Source organism: Penicillium robsamsonii (genome assembly GCF_028829455.1).
Source record: "Penicillium robsamsonii strain IBT 29466 chromosome Unknown utg000003l_segment0_segment0, whole genome shotgun sequence".
NCBI lineage: Eukaryota > Fungi > Ascomycota > Eurotiomycetes > Eurotiales > Aspergillaceae > Penicillium > Penicillium robsamsonii.
In genome coordinates, this window is record NW_026643221.1 from 488,440 (window position 1) to 507,397 (window position 18,958).

General features: G+C 47.9%; 8 protein-coding genes across 8 annotated transcripts; 2 read left to right on the plus strand and 6 right to left on the minus strand.

Moving 5' to 3' along the window:
• Positions 1-770: 770 nt before the first annotated feature.
• N7447_004891 (uncharacterized protein) lies at positions 771-1,463 on the plus strand (the record flags this gene model as incomplete). Its single annotated transcript, XM_057229153.1, has 1 exon — positions 771-1,463. One exon carries the CDS (start codon positions 771-773, stop codon positions 1,461-1,463), a length of 693 nt encoding a protein of 230 aa, XP_057084243.1.
• Positions 1,464-2,457: 994 nt separating this feature from the next.
• On the minus strand, positions 2,458-3,188 carry N7447_004892 (uncharacterized protein; the record flags this gene model as incomplete). Its single annotated transcript, XM_057229154.1, has 3 exons — positions 2,458-2,571; positions 2,621-3,003; positions 3,056-3,188. The coding sequence occupies 3 exons, from the start codon at positions 3,186-3,188 to the stop codon at positions 2,458-2,460; spliced, it is 630 nt and encodes a 209-aa protein (XP_057084244.1).
• A 740-nt stretch (positions 3,189-3,928) lies between these two features.
• Positions 3,929-4,886, plus strand: N7447_004893 (uncharacterized protein; the record flags this gene model as incomplete). The annotated part of the gene is made up of 2 exons (XM_057229155.1): positions 3,929-4,121; positions 4,180-4,886. The coding sequence occupies 2 exons, from the start codon at positions 3,929-3,931 to the stop codon at positions 4,884-4,886; spliced, it is 900 nt and encodes a 299-aa protein (XP_057084245.1).
• Positions 4,887-5,450: 564 nt separating this feature from the next.
• N7447_004894 (Zn(II)2Cys6 transcription factor) lies at positions 5,451-7,728 on the minus strand (the record flags this gene model as incomplete). The annotated part of the gene is made up of 6 exons (XM_057229156.1): positions 5,451-5,503; positions 5,560-5,975; positions 6,045-6,500; positions 6,545-6,741; positions 6,803-7,309; positions 7,375-7,728. 6 exons carry the CDS (start codon positions 7,726-7,728, stop codon positions 5,451-5,453), a joined length of 1,983 nt encoding a protein of 660 aa, XP_057084246.1.
• A 444-nt stretch (positions 7,729-8,172) lies between these two features.
• Positions 8,173-9,672, minus strand: hasB (MFS-type transporter hasB; the record flags this gene model as incomplete). Its single annotated transcript, XM_057229157.1, has 3 exons — positions 8,173-8,332; positions 8,387-9,487; positions 9,560-9,672. 3 exons carry the CDS (start codon positions 9,670-9,672, stop codon positions 8,173-8,175), a joined length of 1,374 nt encoding a protein of 457 aa, XP_057084247.1.
• Positions 9,673-11,552: 1,880 nt separating this feature from the next.
• On the minus strand, positions 11,553-13,129 carry N7447_004896 (NAD(P)/FAD-dependent oxidoreductase; the record flags this gene model as incomplete). The annotated part of the gene is made up of 4 exons (XM_057229158.1): positions 11,553-11,785; positions 11,865-12,441; positions 12,512-12,801; positions 12,868-13,129. 4 exons carry the CDS (start codon positions 13,127-13,129, stop codon positions 11,553-11,555), a joined length of 1,362 nt encoding a protein of 453 aa, XP_057084248.1.
• A 537-nt stretch (positions 13,130-13,666) lies between these two features.
• N7447_004897 (glycosyltransferase) lies at positions 13,667-16,119 on the minus strand (the record flags this gene model as incomplete). Its single annotated transcript, XM_057229159.1, has 5 exons — positions 13,667-14,273; positions 14,333-14,686; positions 14,737-15,261; positions 15,317-15,995; positions 16,047-16,119. The coding sequence occupies 5 exons, from the start codon at positions 16,117-16,119 to the stop codon at positions 13,667-13,669; spliced, it is 2,238 nt and encodes a 745-aa protein (XP_057084249.1).
• A 695-nt stretch (positions 16,120-16,814) lies between these two features.
• Positions 16,815-18,341, minus strand: N7447_004898 (Transferase; the record flags this gene model as incomplete). The annotated part of the gene is made up of 1 exon (XM_057229160.1): positions 16,815-18,341. The coding sequence occupies one exon, from the start codon at positions 18,339-18,341 to the stop codon at positions 16,815-16,817; it is 1,527 nt and encodes a 508-aa protein (XP_057084250.1).
• Between the last annotated feature and the right edge of the window lie 617 nt (positions 18,342-18,958).

Here is an 18,958-nt window from a genome sequence, read left to right on the forward strand (position 1 = left end):
GCTTTAACTCCTCCACCACAGTCTCTAGACAAGACAGTGACCTCCCTGCAAGACACCATTGCGTGGTCAAAGGGTAATTCTGCGCGATGAAGTGTGCACACAGTTTCCCAGTAAATCCAGTCGCTCCAAAGAGAACGATGTCGTACATGATTCTGTTTGTATTATTACGCATGAAGAATTGGAATGTGTTCGACGTAAATGTATAAAATCTATCTTTTATAAACCCTAGAGTTTTGCTCTGGTTCAGATGTCTAGAGAAACCGGAGTTCCGAGTTGAGCCTCTAGTCCTATGAAGTTACTCCGGAGTTCTTCGCATAGTTTGGATTCCAGTGTTTTTATACGTTGATTGAAAGTCACCAGAACCGCGGTTCCTTATAGCGCAGACACAGAGCCAAAGCCCACAGATCTAACACACTGTTAGATACTAGATTGACTATAAATAAATAAACTGGAAAATACGTACTAAAACGGTACTTGGAGGTTCTTATTCGGTGTATTTTAGAGAAAACATATATCTTTGATGTGAATCTTCCTAAAACAGAAATACATCACCTGGGGAATTTTGATCATGATCGGTAATTTTGCAATACAACTGTATCACACTTGATGGTAAATCATCTCGATAGTTATGTATGGAGACCTTGTAGAGCTCTGTACCGATACCGGTAATAAATACACCCATCCACAAAAATCAGAGTTTGAAAGTTATCACGCGCGAAGCTTCCACGCACTTTATTCCCACTCTCAGTATATAAGACACCCAAAAGGCCATGGGAGACCGGAATAATTTCCACGAGTTGTCTACCGAGCCGTACGGCATTTTCTGGCAAGAAGACTTTGTCGATGCCGAACACGAGCAACGACTCATCTCGGTCTTTTCCAACGAGCTAGAATGGCCTGACCGCCCCGGTCGGATATCACTGCACTACGGCTATAGCTTCGACTATAAAACATTCGGGATAGACCCCGATATTCCATACAAGGAATTCCCAGAATGGCTCCAACCTCTCATCCCAACAACTGAGGACCGACCTCCAGACCAGGTCTGTCTGCAGTACTATCCTCCAGGCGCGGGCATCCCGCCCCATGTAGATGCCCACAAGCCATATGATCAGCTATACGCGTTATCTCTTGGTGCGCCGGCGATGATGATATTCCGCCGGGGCGACGAACGTATCGAGGTTGACTTAACCCCGCGGAGCATGATGCAAATGAGCGGCGACTCGAGACTGCATTGGACGCATGGCATCAGGAAGCGGAAGAATGATACCCTCCCAGATGGAACGGTAAGGCCGCGCGGGAAGAGGTGGAGCATCACTTATCGCTGGCTCAGGGATGGGGAATGTGAATGTGGGAATCTGGAGCTATGTGACACAGCTCAGCGGAGGAATGGCATTGAAAAAGAGAAGAGATCGGTGAAGGCATTGGCGGAGCAAGCTGCGCTTCAGGAACCGGTTGTATAGATCCAGTTGAGATGGTTTTATGACTTGGACTGTGTAAATAATATTAGAGCGAAGTATACCTGGAACTCGTGTCAATGCTGAGGCAGAGGATGGATGGCTTCCTTCTAAAGGCAACATACTCGATATCCATCTTCTCAACATTTATACAGTCCAAGGCGGAAATGAGGCGCTGCTCATGCTGCTTCTCCAAGCAGCTTTAGACCTGAAGGTCGAAGGTGTCATGAAGTTATCAGCACAGGCATCACGGCAGTTGTATTGCCAGTCCTATATCGAAGCCTTCACGAGCAGCGGACGCAGTTAACAAGGTCGATAAAAGATAATAGACTGGACAGTCTGATGCGCCCACCATAATTGTATCCGCGCGCATTTTGGATGATAGGAGGGAAGTTGTTCTGTCGCATTCAGGTATCAGAAGTAAAAGGCAGTAACAGGGGAGATGAGGGAAGGCACGGACGAATGTGAGAATTGAATTTACGGATGATCACTGGAACATCTGAATAACTTGCATAAGAACCTGTAAAAGAGCCATGAGTGACCTAAAGAAAATCAGGGCGACAAGCAAAGTGATCCTGGCGGACTGGCGGGTTCATGAAATTTGGTATTTCTCCGACCATCTGTCCCAGGAGCCACTTTTCTACTAGTGAGATATTGGCATTGATAGCCACGATTGCTTTACGATATGACATTATTCCAGCCCATCGGCTCTGGAATGCAATACCAGGGAAGACTGAAGACTGAAGATATGAATTGACGGGGAGGTGTATTGATATCAGGTAGGGTCATGACTGGGAGGCCAGGGTAGCAAGGCTATGGGGTGGAGGTTGTATCAATTTCGAATAGGAAGGTCGATGATTTTGAAGCCCAAAGAAGTCCATGCTGCATTCGTACGGTGGACAAGTAAAAGACCTGTCACAAGAGAGAATTGAATATACACCATCCGCAAATTCTTCTTACATCTCCCCGTCTTTCGTCCAGTAACATTATACACGGCTATTTACAAGAAGGCTGCAATAACACAACCAATAAACGCGCCAGACACAAGTCTACTACCCGCATTGATCGACGCACCACCAGAGAAGATGGGGGACGAGGAGGGAGTGCTAGCAGTCTATTATAAGTCAGCCCTGAGTCTACCGGTAACAAGAAGAGAAACCAACCAAGCTTTCAGTAGGTTTTGCCGAAGGAATCAATGACGATGGGCGAGAAGAACCAGAAACACGCTGGGAGCTCACGGAAGTAGAGGAGCTCGTCGTATGAGCCGCAGTACCAGTGGACGAGGTTACCACACCGGTAGTCATAGCAGAATCATGGACATTCTCATGTGTAGACGTTGTAGTAGTACCTTCGGCAGACGTAGTGGTGGACGATGACTCGACCGGGGTGGCATCCAATCCACAGCCAGTAGCAGCCTTGGACACAGAAGTCCCATAGTATTTCCAGATGTCGAACTCAACAGCACAGTTCAAACAATCAGTCAGTTGGGTCTTGAAATCAGCGGTATCACAGTATCCGTCACTACGGCCGGCGATAATTACGCCGCCTGATCTGTCAGTTTCGATCATGACTTGTAGGATTATGGAATGTAGACATACCGCAGTCGGCGTGACAATCATACGCAGCAGTTCCGGGTTCCTGGCGTTTATGCAGAGGGACAAAGTCCGGGAATTCGAATGCGCTGGCACTGATTACAGCGCAGGCAAAAGCGGTAATGCTGACAAGACGCATGGTGGTACTAAAAGATGATAAAACGAGGGACAAATGTAGAATTTGCAATTGTAAAGACTGATGATACAGGCACCAAATTGACGGCACTTCCGTCCCTACTTATTGACCCACGGATGCTCCAAAAAAATGCATTGTCTTGGCTGAATGGTCATTTCGGAGCGAGAACTATCTAATGTGGTACGAGACTTTCAAGAATTGGAAAGTTTCCGGGTGAGATTACCCGTTACGGACATGTCTCAGAGTGAAGATGTGGAAGCGACCTCGGCAGCCGACTAAAGGCGACTAAAGCGGACCTATAAGACCCACCCATCTTATCTAATTGATCTAATCAGATCGGGATCCTGGTTTTTCTTCTCTGCAATCTCTGTCCGCGGGTTACTCCGACTTCAATGTACTAATTTCCTGATATTGGCAAGCCATTGACCCATAATCTATCTTGGCGCGTGACTCGTGACTCGTCCTCGATGGCTCTCTCACAGTGGTTCAACTCCGGCGAGGGGATTCCCGGCCATTACATACAGAAAACTCCGGCCCCAACGCGCTTGGCAGTGGAATCGGATCCGACCGAGACACATCCGTTCTTGAAAATCTCATATATCGGTCACAGCTTTCAAGCGACGTCGGCAGTTACTAGGAGCTTATAAACGACGATGTCTCGGTTTTGCATTGTTGGCTTCGAACCTTTTCTCGGAACAACGTCCTTCTATCATACCTTTGGGTAGATCAAATCTTTTAATATAATGATGAAGAACTACACCGCACTACTAGCTCTCTCAGCAATTGGAGTATGCGCTCATGGCGAAGAGGCGAGCACAGAGATGGGCCCAGCTGCCTTTTTGTGGCCACCCGATCGTCTCTGGGGTGCAGCATATGACAACAGCGCCCCGTGTGGCTCATCAACTGGGGCCGTGAACCGAACAAACTTTCCACTGAGTAATAGCATACCATTCTTTGAACCTCAAGAGGCACATATACTGACGAGACGCTTCAGTCAACGGCAAACTCGCACTTGTACTCCAGGACGAGTCATGGAATGTACAGGTTGCGATCTCTCACAAAAGCAGTAAGATAGCACGATCATTCTCATCTATCCTGACTAACTCTCTCTCTCTCTCTCTCTCTCTCTTAGACCCAACTACCAATGCCGATTTCGAGCCCTTCATTGACGGCTCGAGCCTTTCCGATGTCGAGCCAGGACATGAATGCTACTCCGTCCCCAACCCATCTGTTGATGTGGAAGAGGGAGCGAACGCTACTTTCCAGATCAAATACACCTCGGATTTCGATGCCGACAAAAATGAAACCTATTACGCATGCGCAGACGTCACTTACGTTGCGGCGAGCAAGTTCACCTACCAAGTCCCTTGTTTTAATGTGACAACAGACGAGTTCGCCGAGGTGACGACCACGGCCGCCGCCAGCTCTACTGCCACTGCAAAGTCGGATACATCCAAGAATACCAGTACCACGAGCGAAAAGAATTCTGGTATTTCAGGGGGCGCTATTGCGGGCATTGTGGTTGGGTCAGTGGCTGGATTGGCTATTGGGCTTGCCTTGCTGTTCTTCTATAGAAGACTTCTGCAGAAGTATCGCTTCTTCCGACAGAAGGCATCCACTCGGAATGTGGACTGGAGTGAGGAGGCTGCTAATCACAAAATGGAGGATGAGACTTCGATTGGGCTTCGCAAGATTAGATGATCTCGGTAGGAGTTTGTCTTCTAGATACTAGTTGTGGGAAGGGAAGTGTGCAGTTGGTCTGGTGTTGGGACCGCTAATGATTAATGTTCTTGTGTTTATGTGACTTTCGGGTTCTTTTGAAATTCGGTTCTATATCTTTATATACTGAATTCAACTTGCAAGTTGTTACATCTTTCTATTCGTGTCTTGATGTTGATAGCCGAAAAGGAGGCTAGTATTTGTCACACCCCGGATTCCAAGGTTGTAGAATTCTTACAGTAAGCTTGCCGACGGTGTACAGGGTATTCGGGTGAACAGGATGAAGGGACTAAAAGAGTAGAACGGTACAGTTTCCTCCAAAAATAAACAAAAACATACAACAGTGAGGATTCGCTGGTGGTCACCCACCCAACTACTAACTCACCGGCGTGTGGCTTAAGTACGGCTGAGCGGACGGGAAGCCCTGTTTTCCACACCCTATGGTCGTATGTATCAAGCTAAGCGTGGAAACGGAAAATAGCATGCGTGTAGATGATCCACCTACTGCCACGAAGCAGAACCTTTCCTATTTTAGTTTTGTTCAGGTTAATCATCTCGTCCAACCTGGACCAGGGAAGTGAGCTTCCAGGGCTCTTTGCCTGTACTTATGAAAAATCCATGCTACTATTAATGAATCTAAACGAAGCAAGCTGACCGCCGAACAGGGACTCTAGCAGGTTTGTGCCATCAATACCGCTCATAAGGGAGTTATCGTCAACTTCCCCCGAATTTGTACTTAACCCTCGACTGATGAACTCCTGTGTATATAAGCGAAGCCTCACTCGCTCCCGTAGATTGTGGAGAAAGGTCCACAGTCGTTTCTCTTTGCTATTTTCTTCTGCTGAATCGCTTTTCATCTCAACGTCGGCAATGGTTTCCCAGGCTTGTTTGCAAAGAATGTGAGTATCGACCGATAGATTAGAGGTATCTATTGTGGATAGCTCGTTGATTATATGAAGCATTCCATGCAGTTGGGAGTGCCGGCGAATGTGCCAATGGAACCGTCTGATATTAGGGTCGGCTAAAAGAGTTTGATAGGAGGAGATCAGGTCTTTGGCATTTCCCATAGCTCTGTTTCAGATTAAAATCGAGCACCGATTGGCAGTGATAGCATTGAGGGGGAAGGGGGTTATGACGTACCTTTTTCGAGACGGGCTCCAGTAGCTAGTATTGATGCCATCACGCTCTTTTAGGAATCGATGATATACATGGAGCCGGAGTTTATACCCACCAAGGCGACCAAGTTCCAGCGTGACTGTCTGAATAGGATCGCTAGCATGACAGTATTGTAGGTAATGTCTCTCGACCATTTCCACTGTTCCATCGAGGCACTTCTGGATCGTGTCAGAGCCAGATGGGGGGACAGGGGTTGTAACTAGCTGTCTCAGGCCGAGGGAAAGTTGGTAGCGAACGAGAGACATTGTCATATCGGTGAAACGTGCGTTATTTTTATTTTCCTGTGCTTCCTCGACAATATCCTCGTCGTTCATGTTCCCCGGCAATGCAGGCATAAGCGTGGTAGGCCAAGTTTGGATGCCAATAGACTCAGGATCTACACCACGTGCTTCGCTAGACATGAAGTCGAGGCTTTCAGGGCTATTAGACCGAGCAGAGGTAGCGTTGGCGTGCGCAATACTTACTGGATAATGACGTGCCAAAGTCGCCGGCGAACTTCGACAACAACGGCGCTGAATGGAGCTTGTGCTGGTTTTTGTATTCGCCTCCGGTCTGCCAGTGCCTGTGGATCTATATGGAGAGAGAATGATCGCGCAACACGTAGTAACAGACCAGTTAAGCAGTAATGGTATGGGACATCGGTTTCATCACACGTAATAAACTGAAATATGATCGCGCATTAGTGCACAAGAACAGGTGACTTGGGGTATCGATTCACGTACCAAAAAGAGACAGCAGGCCGAGATTGAGTGGAGACTAGGTCTTTCAAGGAGCTCGGATCGGATCAGACTCTGTTCGATGGCGAGCCGAAGGGCTTGTAAACAGCCCCGCTTGACATGTCCAGGGGCAGTTTCTTGACCTGCAGGCGATGGGCCCCAGTGCTCCTCCTCGGATAAGCTGGCGAGAGCACCGAATAACACGGTAAAGAGAAGCGCCTCGAATGCTGCTGTCGATCTTTTGTCAATTTCATTATCTTGTCTAATTTGGAGATAGTACTCTTGCATCTCCTCCAAGAACGTCGGCTTATGAATGATGCGCACAACTGGGTCCACCCGGTCGAGGAAGATGGCGTACAATCGCTCGGCCTCAGGTAGTGGTGGAATATAAGCATGCGGGTAAAATTCGGGGTCTGGAGCGACAAATAAATTTAAGGGTCGACTCGGCTGTACCCGTTTGAATGGTGGCTGTTCATCTTGGTTCGCGTCTAAGAGAGCGTTGAAATCGGGATGCTGTTTGAATGCCATTCTGTCAATATTGAGCTATGGGCCTGCGAATTCAAACTTGGGTTGCGCACCTGTGCAGCTAATTGCTTCCAGTACGACCCCGACAAGAGGCGTGGCTCACTATCCACAATATGAACATTACCCGCAGTAGAAACAGCAGACCCCTCTGGAGGGGAGCCCTCGGACGCGGTGCCCGCCAATCGCGCGACTACTGCCTCAAGATGACTTAGTCGCTGTGCAAGCTCGTTGTACCCCTCATTGCCTTCGGGCCTTGTTGAATTCGACTCAGTGGGAGTCGGGGCATATCGGCAGGAATGCCCATAACGTGCGCAGTTTTGACACTCGGGTCTTTCGCGACCGCAGCGAATCTTTCGCACTCGGCATCGCAGACATGAGTTGATTGTCCGCTTGGTAGCGGGGATCATTTGAGTCCTTGGTTCCCTGGCTGTCATAGGAGGGAAGCGAGTTTCTGAATGTGCGGGGCCAATTGGGAGTGTTGAAGTGCCTGTATGGTATTGTCCTTCTGATACGCACTAGAAGGGTTAGAGCTGTACCTGTAATACCAAGTAATCTCGGTGGCCCGTACGTTTGTGAGAATAGGCAACCTTAGAACCTCCAGGGCTTTTCCGATGCCTCCGGGCCCCCGGAATGGATCCATCTGCGGGGCCTCCCGAGCCTCTTACGAATCTTCGAACGCAGATAGCACCCATGGATTACATATTCTATTCAAACATTGAAACAATTTTCAATACATGAGAGATTAAAAAAATGTAATAACTATAAAATGGAAGGGCTCCAATATGGCACGTAATGACAAGTAGAGTGTTCTTATATAGGTTCTAGTTCTAAATTGACATTCCTCGCACACTCTAGACCTTGACCATCGGGTTCCAGCCACCCATTTGCACACGAGAAAAGATGAAACACAAAGCGCCAAGAGCCATCATAGCACCAGAAAGGCCGATCAACCCGCCCCAGTTACCAGTGTTATCAGCCACGGCGCCACTAACAGGAATTCCCACCAGAGCCCTTGAGATTGATCAGCCATGCCATTCCAATAACCATTATACTTTAAACACTTACCCAAATGCGAGACATATGCAGGCGACACCAAACTTGAGACCGAGACCGGTCACCTGTCCATCTACTAGGGCGACAACGCAAGGTGATAGTAGAGTGGTATATCCACCGGAGACAAATCCGTAAAATAAGGCGAAGAAGATGATTCCGCTGTTGGTAGGGAAGTAATAGACGGGAAACCAGATCGCTAGTAGTGCAATGGCGGAAAGTGTGCTGACGAGGACCATGACATTAAATTGACCAATGTGGTCAGATAGAAACCCCGGTATAATGCGTCCAATCATGGACCCAGCATTGATCATGGCAAGCGTATATTGAGCCAGGTCTTGCTTCATCCCCTGTTCCACAGCGATGGTTGGTAGGTAGTCGTAAGGAACCAGGAGGGAGAACGTGCAGCAGAAGACACCGAGACAGAAAGCTATCCATGGACCGAGATTGCGGCGCACATCAGAAGGCTTACTTGCGGGCTGATCGGGGGCCGTTGGACCTTCCGCGGAGCATGGTGGACCCAGATCATCTGTGTCATGCTCATGCTTTTCATCCGATTTCGTGGATTCCAAGGAAGGATTGGCGGTTGCTTCCCTTTCTTTGAGGGCAGCCATGCGCGTTGGAGGAAATGGCCCCTCACAGCAAATCACACCGACTATCATACAACAGCCAACGACTAGTGTAGACCAGTGGATCGCTGTTTTGAACCCGTGGCTATCAATCAAACGAGAGACCATGATAGGGAAAATCAGACCCCCAAAACTGCTCCCGGAACTTGCCAAGCCAACGGCAAGTCCGCGCTTTGTTGAGAACCATTGAGTGACACAAATAACCGCAGGAAGAGTTGTGCCAGAGCAGGCTAGACCAAAAGCGACCCCCTGGCAGAGCATAATCTGCCAGTACGTTTTGCAGAGACTAAGCAGACCGAGAGATACAATCCCCAGAGCAACGAACGGGGCCACCACAGGACGAGTGCCGTAGCGGTCTACAAGAGCGCCAATTGGTATGCCAACACCGAAAATGAGAAATACAGCGATGGTAGCGATCCAGCCCAGCTGAGAAGCTGACCGTTCTGGCAACATAACCTGTTTGTAGTATAGAGTGAAGACACCGCATCTATCACATGGTTAGATATCTAGGCCGCAACGAAGCATTTGGTTTTTGGATGAATATCAACCGAAGACTCACGCTGTAACATAGCCGTATGACGAGGTCTGCAATAGGAATGAGCCAAATACAGTCCGCCATGCCTTCCACCCACCATTCGGCGGCTCAAACTCGGGCTTGCTCGCAATAGACATTGGCAATAGAGATATTAATCGTTATTATTCAAGAAATCACTGAAAAATGTGTGATTAAGAATGAACCATGGGAAATTATATGTTATTTATAAGTCTTCATGCGAGAGCCATTGCCTAAGGGGGAACTCTCTGAGCCGGCGGACTTAACTCGAGGCTAGCCTGATTCCTACTTCATTGTACTTTGCACATGAATTAAATGGAGGTTCCAGTAGTGCAAAGCACTTCATGGCCTTTCAAATCACATCCATCCTGGTAGCTAGCGTCGGATGTGGGTCTCGCACGAAGGCGGCCGAGTTTGCCGAGCGCGCTCACTCCGACGGCAGGCATAAGCTTGGAAGGTATATCCACTAATTTACTGCATTTGGCATGGATAAAGCGAACTGTAATTTGTATGTCAAGCTAGAAATAAATGCAGAGTTTCAAATATGCCGTGAGCTAGTTTTTCTCGACTTGGTCTCGATTTTGCGAGTGGAAGAAATTCTTGAAGCCCTAGACTACTAAACTACTCACAATTATGGAGAGAAAGCCCTCCACATTACTTTCGTATATCAAACGAATTGTTGACTGGTCTCTTGTGGGCTTTGTCGAGCTAAGAAGCTCCATTGTTATCGCCAAAAGTCTTGTGCGAATTGTCGAGGAAGCAGAAGTACTTGTGTCTATGATGGACAGGTTGACACAAGTACTTGTCAAAAATGCGCCACATTGTTCTTCTCAGCTAAGCCAGCTCATCCTGCAAAACAGCACGCTTGGCGTGGAAACAAAGCTAATAGCATGCCACCGCATCTCTGCCAACATCCCAGAGCTGTTTAAGCGCGTTGACACCTTGGTATCCAGAAACTCTGAGGTATGCATAACCATGTGCCATGAACGGATTGAGCCAATTGGCAACTATTAAACTCGCCTATCAGGGACTGGCTTTGGAACTACACTCATTTATATGAGATTCAACCAGCATCCTCACAACCAGAGCTCAGCAGCTCTTGTTTTTGCAATGATTTGTAATCTATTACTTGTTTGAACTCGGGTTCTATTTGATCATTTTGTCCATGGTACGCATCTTAAGTCCGGTGTACTCCATGTGCCATCTACCCGCGCTATATAGGAAGAGTATAACCCTCGTCTACAGCTGTGGAAAATTCTCTTTCCAAGCACACTTCTGCTTCTTTTGGGCATTATTCTGAGTGCCGCATTAATATGGGCATGAAACTGGCCGGAATAGCTTTGGGCAGCACCTTCTGAAATCAAGGATCTACATATTACATACAGTCGCTTGGCTTTGGGGTTTCTTTATCATGATTTACCACCCTCTACTTCTGCCTTAGCAGAGATAAGTAGTCTCACATATCTCTATACCAACGCAAAAGGTCTTCCCGATGAAGTGCATTCACTACGTGCGGGAGCACATTTAATGGCACTTGCGATGCGTATTCACTGTTTAAATACAGCGCCGGCTGAGTGGATATGATAGTATTGAAATTGAAGGGTAAAGATGTATTTTGTGGTACATGGCCTCCCTTGATTGGTATAAAGAATCATAGCAGAAGGTTACGCTTAATCCCGCCTGCGATGTCAGTGGGAGGCTGACCGCTCACCAATTAATAAAGCAGTCTTTGGCGATAACTAAATGACTGTACGTACGGATGGCTGTTTGAGGGTAAAAATGGCTAAGTCTTTGTGATCGCCGAAGTGAAGCTAAACGCTCGGAGCCTAAAAAGGCACCGGAACTGCTTTTTGACATGGAAATCCCATAAACAGACGGAATAGGTAAATGTAAACAATCATAAACTCAAATATAAGGCCCATTATCTGGAAATATTCACTATTTCCGCGAATTTAATCTAAGATAATATCAAAAATGGAAGCAACCCAGCCCAAAATGCCTAGCCTAGGATATCATCAAAAACTGGCTCCAGTCTATCAACTGATGTCTTGTACAACTTGGGTAAACCAGTATCCTCAAATGCAACTGAACTGTGGGCCATATCCGCAACAGCCTTACCAGACAAGAATGCAACAGGCATACCATGACCATTGAATCCGGCCGCGATAAACTGACCCGGCTTTCCCGGAATACTACCAACATGAGGTAACGAGTCTGCGCTGTATCCCATAACTAGACCCAGGCATGGAGTTAGCAGAAGAAAAATATACCCACAAATCGATAGAATCGTGTAGACAGGAATGACACATACCACCAGCCCAGACATGTTTAATTTCCGCCTCGCTATCCTCCCACCCAAGGAACGTGCGTTGCATATAGCCATCGAGGTAATCCGCAGCAACTTTAATCAACTTCCCATCATCGGGGTTATTATACCACTCTCCCCGATCATCCTTGAAAAGATTCGATGCTCCGCCGACGATGAGCGTTCCGTCATTCCGGGAGATTTGATAAATATACGATCCCTTGCCAGATCGGATCACATAAGTACCAGGCAGGTCCTGGTGTGGTGCGCCAGGCGCCGCAGTTATCTGGCTACAGATACCCTTACAGGGAATGATAGCTTTGGAATATTCTGGAGCCAGGGCGCTGGTGAATGCGTTAGTCGCGAGGATAATCTTGCGCGCGTTGATAACACCACGACTGGTGGTTACTGGCCAGAATCCATCTGCGTTTGGGCTTTCCCCGATTTCAGATACCGGTGTGTTGGTCTGTAAGTTCAGGCCGTGGGAAACAGCAACACGGATGAGATGGGAAACGAGTTTGTAAGGCCAGAGATGGCCTGCTGAAAAACTGAAGCCTCCCTTGGCATCTCGAACATGCGCTGTCTTAATGCAAACTTCGTCAGAAATGATCTCGAAGATGGACATACTACCCCGAAAGCTCATTCCAACTTACATCTTTGGTCTCAGCTTGAGACATGTATTTAACGTCATCCATAAAGTCCAGTCCCTGCTCGACCAAAGAGTCGTAGAAGGTTTTCGCCGTCTTGAGTTCATCTTCATCTTGATACATATCATAAGAGCGGGTGAAAGTAAGATCACAATCAATGTTTTCTTTACGGACCAGCTCTTCAATGATCTTCAGGTGCGAGATTTCGAACCGGACGATCTCCGCTGCCGCTTCGATGCCATAGCGTTCGGTGAACAAGGCTGTTGCCGAATAAATATCTGGTCTCAAATGCCCACCTACAAAAAGAAAATGGAATGAGCTAGGCTTGTATATTTATATTGGAGGTTATGTGTGGGGCTCACCGTTGCGCCCGGTCGCCCCGGAGCACAACTCCCGGGCCTCAGCCAACACCACCCGGGGAGCTGGATTCTGCGGGTTCTCTGCGAGCAAGCGATAAGCGGCCGAGGCTCCGACATAGCCGCCCCCAATAATTAGGATGTCAGTTTCCTCTGGCAGGTCTGGTGTAGTCTGATGCTTATCAAGAGGATCTGGTTCTGTCCGCCAAAATGATTGGGTATACCCCGCTGCTGGTCGAGGGAAGCATTTTGTATGGGAGTTTGACATGATGATTAGTCGTCCAAAGGTAGTTTAGGAAGCGATTCAAACTCCAGAGATATGCAAATTCAAACACAGGTGCAATGCAAAAGAAAGGAGAAGTGGAGGATGTACAGGCAAAGCGTTATTGGCTCGGAGTGGGTGCGGTGCGCTGTAGCCTATCGCAGAGACGGACTATGCGGGGCTGAGAAAATGGAGCTAATGGGCTACTTTGAATGTATATTCTTGAACTTCATGGTATTGCTAATATTCTTAGGCCCATTGTTGAGGACTTGCTCGTTCCAGATTCGTTGAGCTACCATTCCCGGATTGCCGTTGTTGAGCTTCAAATGTCTCAATGACATCGGGGCAGCTGGATTGTGCTTTGGCTGATTGTCTAGCCATATATTCAGACTCTATCAATCGTGCTTTGAAAAGCTGCTTCCGAGTCTTGGAATGGACAGCGGAATGCAAGCTTTTAGCTAAGCCCTGCCCCGGATACGCTACTAAACCCAAAGCACCTAGAGACATTAGTATAATCCGCTAGTCATGTAGAGATAATGTGCGTTACAAACCTGATGCAGCTTTAGTGCCCATGCCAATAGGTCCTTTCACGAAGCCTTTGAGTGCGCCCCTAATTCCGTCTTTCTGGGCACCCTCATAGGGCTGTCGGAAGATATCAGTGAGTCCATGTGAGAACCCATGCGTGAAGTTATCTGAAGCTGCAGAAACCCCAGACTTGAAGTCCTTGATGTTGTCGTAGTCTTTCACCTCTTCGCCATAGAGTCTAGGAACAGCTCTCAGGCCATCGTTCACTGCTCCAGGTATGTCTACCAGAATGCCCTTGTAGTAGTAGGCTATGATCCTCCCCACGCTTTTGGCAGATCCCCCCACTGCCTTTCCCATAACCCTCCTCTCTTCATCGGTCAGGTTGCTTCCGGAAGTGCCTGAGATGCCATCTGATGGGCTTCGCTCGGGTTGGGGATTGGTAGACTCGATGACCACGAGCTCAGGCTCGCTCTGTTGACGGGCGCGACTGAACTCTTTGTAGGGCCGGATGACGACGTCACTGGATGCTGTGAGGATATCCTTGTACATGCCTAGTAAAGATGATGTGCCTCCCGTGATGGGATCCCATCGCCGAGTTTGAATGAAGATAGATTTACTCTCGTATCTAGTTCAATATCTGTGTTAGCATAGATAAAATATGATGACTGGGATATATGGTCTCACGTTTTCAGGTCCTTAACATCAATGAGAGAGTTTTCAAGCAAGATTCCCGCTGCCATTTTGGACAAATTCACAGGGGAATTGGCATTTTGTTTCAACTGCCATGTAGCAGGCTCAGAATCGAGAAACTGACATTTCATTCGATGGGTCGGTAAGTTGCGATGGAAAGATGCAGCAGCCGCAGAAACTCCAGCTTCTTCGCTCATTTCACGAGCAAGATTACCAGCTGCTGCTAGGGTATCAGTATGCAGGCAAAAGCGGATGGCTTCCGCTAGATTCTCTGCGTTCAAAGACCGGTGTGGTATGGGCATTGGTCCAACTCCACGGGATGCAACCATGTTTCCCCAAAATAGCTGACTATGACAATTTAGCGACAAAATGGGAAAGGCTTGCAGGGAATGACGTACTCTCCAAAGAATGGTACAACAAGAGAGGGCCTTCCAAATCGTAAACCACATGCTGTGGTTCCTGCTCCTCCATGATGTATAACTGCGGCTACCTTCTGGAATAGCCATTCATGCGGACAGTCTCCAAGATAAAAGATCTGATCGTCCGATTGTGCTTCACCAAGATTACTCCACCCACGGGATATAATTGCACGACCACCCCAGGACCTCACTGCGTTGACGAGTGTGGCAGTCATGGCTGGGGGATCCTCGATAACGATGCTCCCGAAACCGATATACACCGGCGGCGGCCCATTTTGAAGAAATGCGGCAAGGTCTGGAGGGGGTGTGAAGTCTGGAGGAGAGCGGAAGAAGAAGCCACAGACGTTGAGATGTGCCGGCCAGTCCGCTGGTTTAGGCATTAATGTAGGCGACCAGCAATAGGTGAAGGGTATCTTCAAAGTCTCTGCTAAACGGGGACCTTCGGTTGCTGATATAGGTTCTAGGTCGATGGTTTTTCTCCAATCATTGATAACATCACCGAGGCTATTGGGAGGTTAGCGTGTCGTATTAGGGATGAGCAGGGGTATCTGGTTATTACCCTTGCCATGTCAGCCATTCGACAATCCCGTAAGAAAGGTAATTGGCCATTTTCGGCTCTGTGGTTGAATATTTGAGGTTTGCCAAGGGATGCGGGAATGACCTTGTGCTGGTCCACGGCATGGTAAACATCATATGTAGAGGGATTCCAAGCGCCTGCGCGCAGTGAATATGGGCGAAACTTGGAGGGTTCGCGATAATAGCATCGGCCACAAAGGGTGTCTTCGTCACCGAATCATCCTGAATACAGGACTCCCAGCATCCCTGCAGTATCTGGCCTACCATAACACGCTTGCGTTGAATATCACCATCTTGGACGGATTTCATCTGTGGTATCAATCCTGGATTCTTCACCATGTATGCCATCAGCTCCGAAGGATCTCCTCCGATACAGTAAAATTCTAGACCGGAGTCGCGAACAAAACTCTCAAATACACCATGTGTGGCTAGTCTTACGCGGTGTCCATGGCGCTGAAGCTCGTTGCCTAGTGCGACAAAGGGCTGGACGTCGCCTCGACTGCCAACAACTTGAATCACAATGTTCAGCTCCAGACCACATCCAGCATCGCCTGAAGGTTCTGGTTGTGGCTGTGTTTGCTCTTCCGTATGCAGAAATGGTATCAACTTCGACACTTCCCTGCCCACTTTAGAGTCCAGGTCGATCTCAATCCGTCCATCATCTTTGAAAAATCAGCAAACGGTTCTCACAGATGAGGCAGAAAGATGAGCACCTTGAACATTTGTTCCATCCTGAGTAAATCGGTTGCGTGCAAGTGTAGAAGGCCGGCGCGGTGGTTCTTCCATGATTGCAGCCGGATGACATCACACGTGGGAAGATCAAGATCTTTCCGATATAAAATATTCGTCAGACAGCTATTTGTGTGTGGAATCTTTTTACAACCCCCCGTGAAGGATCTAATGATCTCAAAAAAAAATAAAGCAGTATATCAAGCGAAGTCACAAAACAAGTGAAGACCATGGTAGCTCCGATGCTTCTGGGCCTATGACGGGTGGGTCTCCGGGGTTGAGGCACGTGATAATTAATCATATCCAATCACTGTTCATCCTATAAACGCCATATGACGACATTGCTGAGGTAAGGCATCAATGTTTCCAAGGTTCTTGTGCCTACAACCCAGATTTCACTTTGTCATATATCTGATCTTGAGAGAAGCAGATATCCATTTTGGGCAAAATGAGAGATAACTTGACTCGGGTATCAATATTTTGTCGAAGGCGACATCCTGCTCTATCTAGTATATATATTGAGTAGGCAAAACCAACTACTAGCATGATGAACTTGGGCTACTACAGTAACAATTTATATTCAGTCTCTGTAAATTCCAAGTTTTTGTCTTCATTTAGGCAGTTTTCCATGTTTTTCATATTCTCTTTCCAAATTTATTTACTTTTATTCCAGAGATGCTCAAAACATCGTCCAAAACATTAGGATCATTTGGATCACTCGCATTTAAGCATGGATATTCAGAAATCGTGAATTAGGAGTGGAGAGCCAAGAAGTCGGTGTCACTGTTGAGGACATCCCATACCGAGCTATCCAGAGATAAATTAACATCAACAGCACATGGCAGACTGGGACCAGCCAAATAATGTCCGTTAATCTGGCGTCGGGCCAACTGCTCCTCGGTTGACATGATAATTGCGTAACCATCCACCCTATGGCTTTCACTGAAAGCCGGCGACACCAGATCGGGGGCAACCCGCCTGCCATTAGCGGCGACTTCAAAGTCAACCCCAATGTACGTCTTACCCCTCGTCCACTGGGTAGCGAGGAAGCTACCATCTGGCACCATGTTCTTGGACTTGACATGACTTTTGTTGGGCTGTGCGGCAACCCATTCAAACTGTCGCTTAACCTCCTCCATGTCAACCGAGCGAACTGCACCATGTACCACCCGAGTAACCTGCCAGAGCGCGCCCCTTGCAAGTAATTCGTGCGAGGCGGAAGTTGTGAGACAGTGGACGGCATTTGGAAAGTAGCGTGCGGGGAGCTTCAGACGGGTGGAGTCGCGCATGTCCATAGTTATCCAAAAGCCACGAAGTGACTGTAGTGAGTCTAGGTCGGATGTGAGTCTCCCACCACGCAGAATCCGAATTCGCGCTTGGTAAATTCGTTGGTAAAGGTAAGCCGAGACGACCTCGAACGTGGTGAATGAGGTTTTTCCCTTGGTGCTGGGATCAGTTGCAGCATTTTTGAGTGAGATCAGATCTTGACCCTGAAAGCGCAGATGGCAAGCGATGACAGTGGGAGGGACTAAAGCTTTATGCGTGTTCGTGGTGCTTGTGTCTAGGTAAAAGTTTGGAGGTTTGAATGCAAGGGCTGTCTCCTTCCGACTGGCCGATGGGCTATTTGTTCCTCGAAAGTGTGAGATAATTTCAGGGGGAGAGATGAGTGTTGGCGGAGAAGAGTCGCGCAGCTGTCTGTAGATATCAGCGAGGTCGCGCACGAGCTGCATAAACCCAGTGGCATCGCAGACTAGGTGATGAACTCGAATGCCGAGTGCGACGCCTCCACAGCGAAACCGCGTGTGCTGGATGGCGAAGATGGGATTGTGGGAGGTAGCCCCCTTTGTCGCATGGAAAATAGGTAAAAGTGCATTTCCAGAGTCTGGCAGTTTGCTTACCAAGATACGGGCGGAAAGAGCAGATGCGGCGATATTTCTGAGCCTTCTGGGGCACTCTGCCTCCCAAAGCTCAGCGCCGGTGCCCAGATTACCGATTTCTGGTGCTTGGCTGACTGTATTCTGCCGAAGACGGCCAGTCAAATGTGGATAATAGTCCAGGAGGTGGGATACAGCCACCTTCAACCGTTCAACCGGAAGGAAGTTGTCATCTGGTAGCGTTGTTGGTTTCTTGTAGACGAGGATGGCCTCGATAGTCAACCTGGCGGGCACGGTGTGGTCCATTGGCCCTAGGCTAAAAGGAGACTCGAGCGTGGCGATAGTCGCATCATTGGCGCAGTTAAGCGTGTGCCGCGTAGAAACGCGGACTTGGTCGAGTACCATCGCTGCGATTGGACTAAGCACAGAAAATGATCACGAGATAATCAAAATGAATAAACACGCAGATGGTGAAGGATGAAAGATGACAAGGATAAAAGAGGATGAAGATGAAAGAGTGAAAGTTTGTTCTGCTTAAAGCAATTTGGGCAACTGTCACTTCATCCCACCTTTACCTGCGTTGTTGGGATGAAGCTTTTTGACCCCTTCAATAATGGAATACAAGAACATCTGGCATCTTCCAACAGTTACTTTGGCTGCATAGACTATCAAAGAAATAAATATAGAAAATCAAAGAGATGCAACTCCGTAGTGTAAACACATATTGAACAAAGAAGCGGACCCATAAATGCTCTTTTAGGCTCTTCACAAAGACAGCCAAATCCGGGGAGCTGAAGTCCTATAATTGGTATCGATTGTATGTGAGATACTTTGCAGAATAATTGAAGTCTAGAATCCAAAGTTCATAGAATCTTTGACATATATGAAGTAGGACTATATAAAGAAGGTACCATCTAGGTAACGTCTACCTTCCCTTTTTCGGCTTGTCACGCACCCCAGTTCATCACCTTCAACCACTGGCAAAATATAAACACCTGTTGTGCGTAAGCAGCAGCTGCATG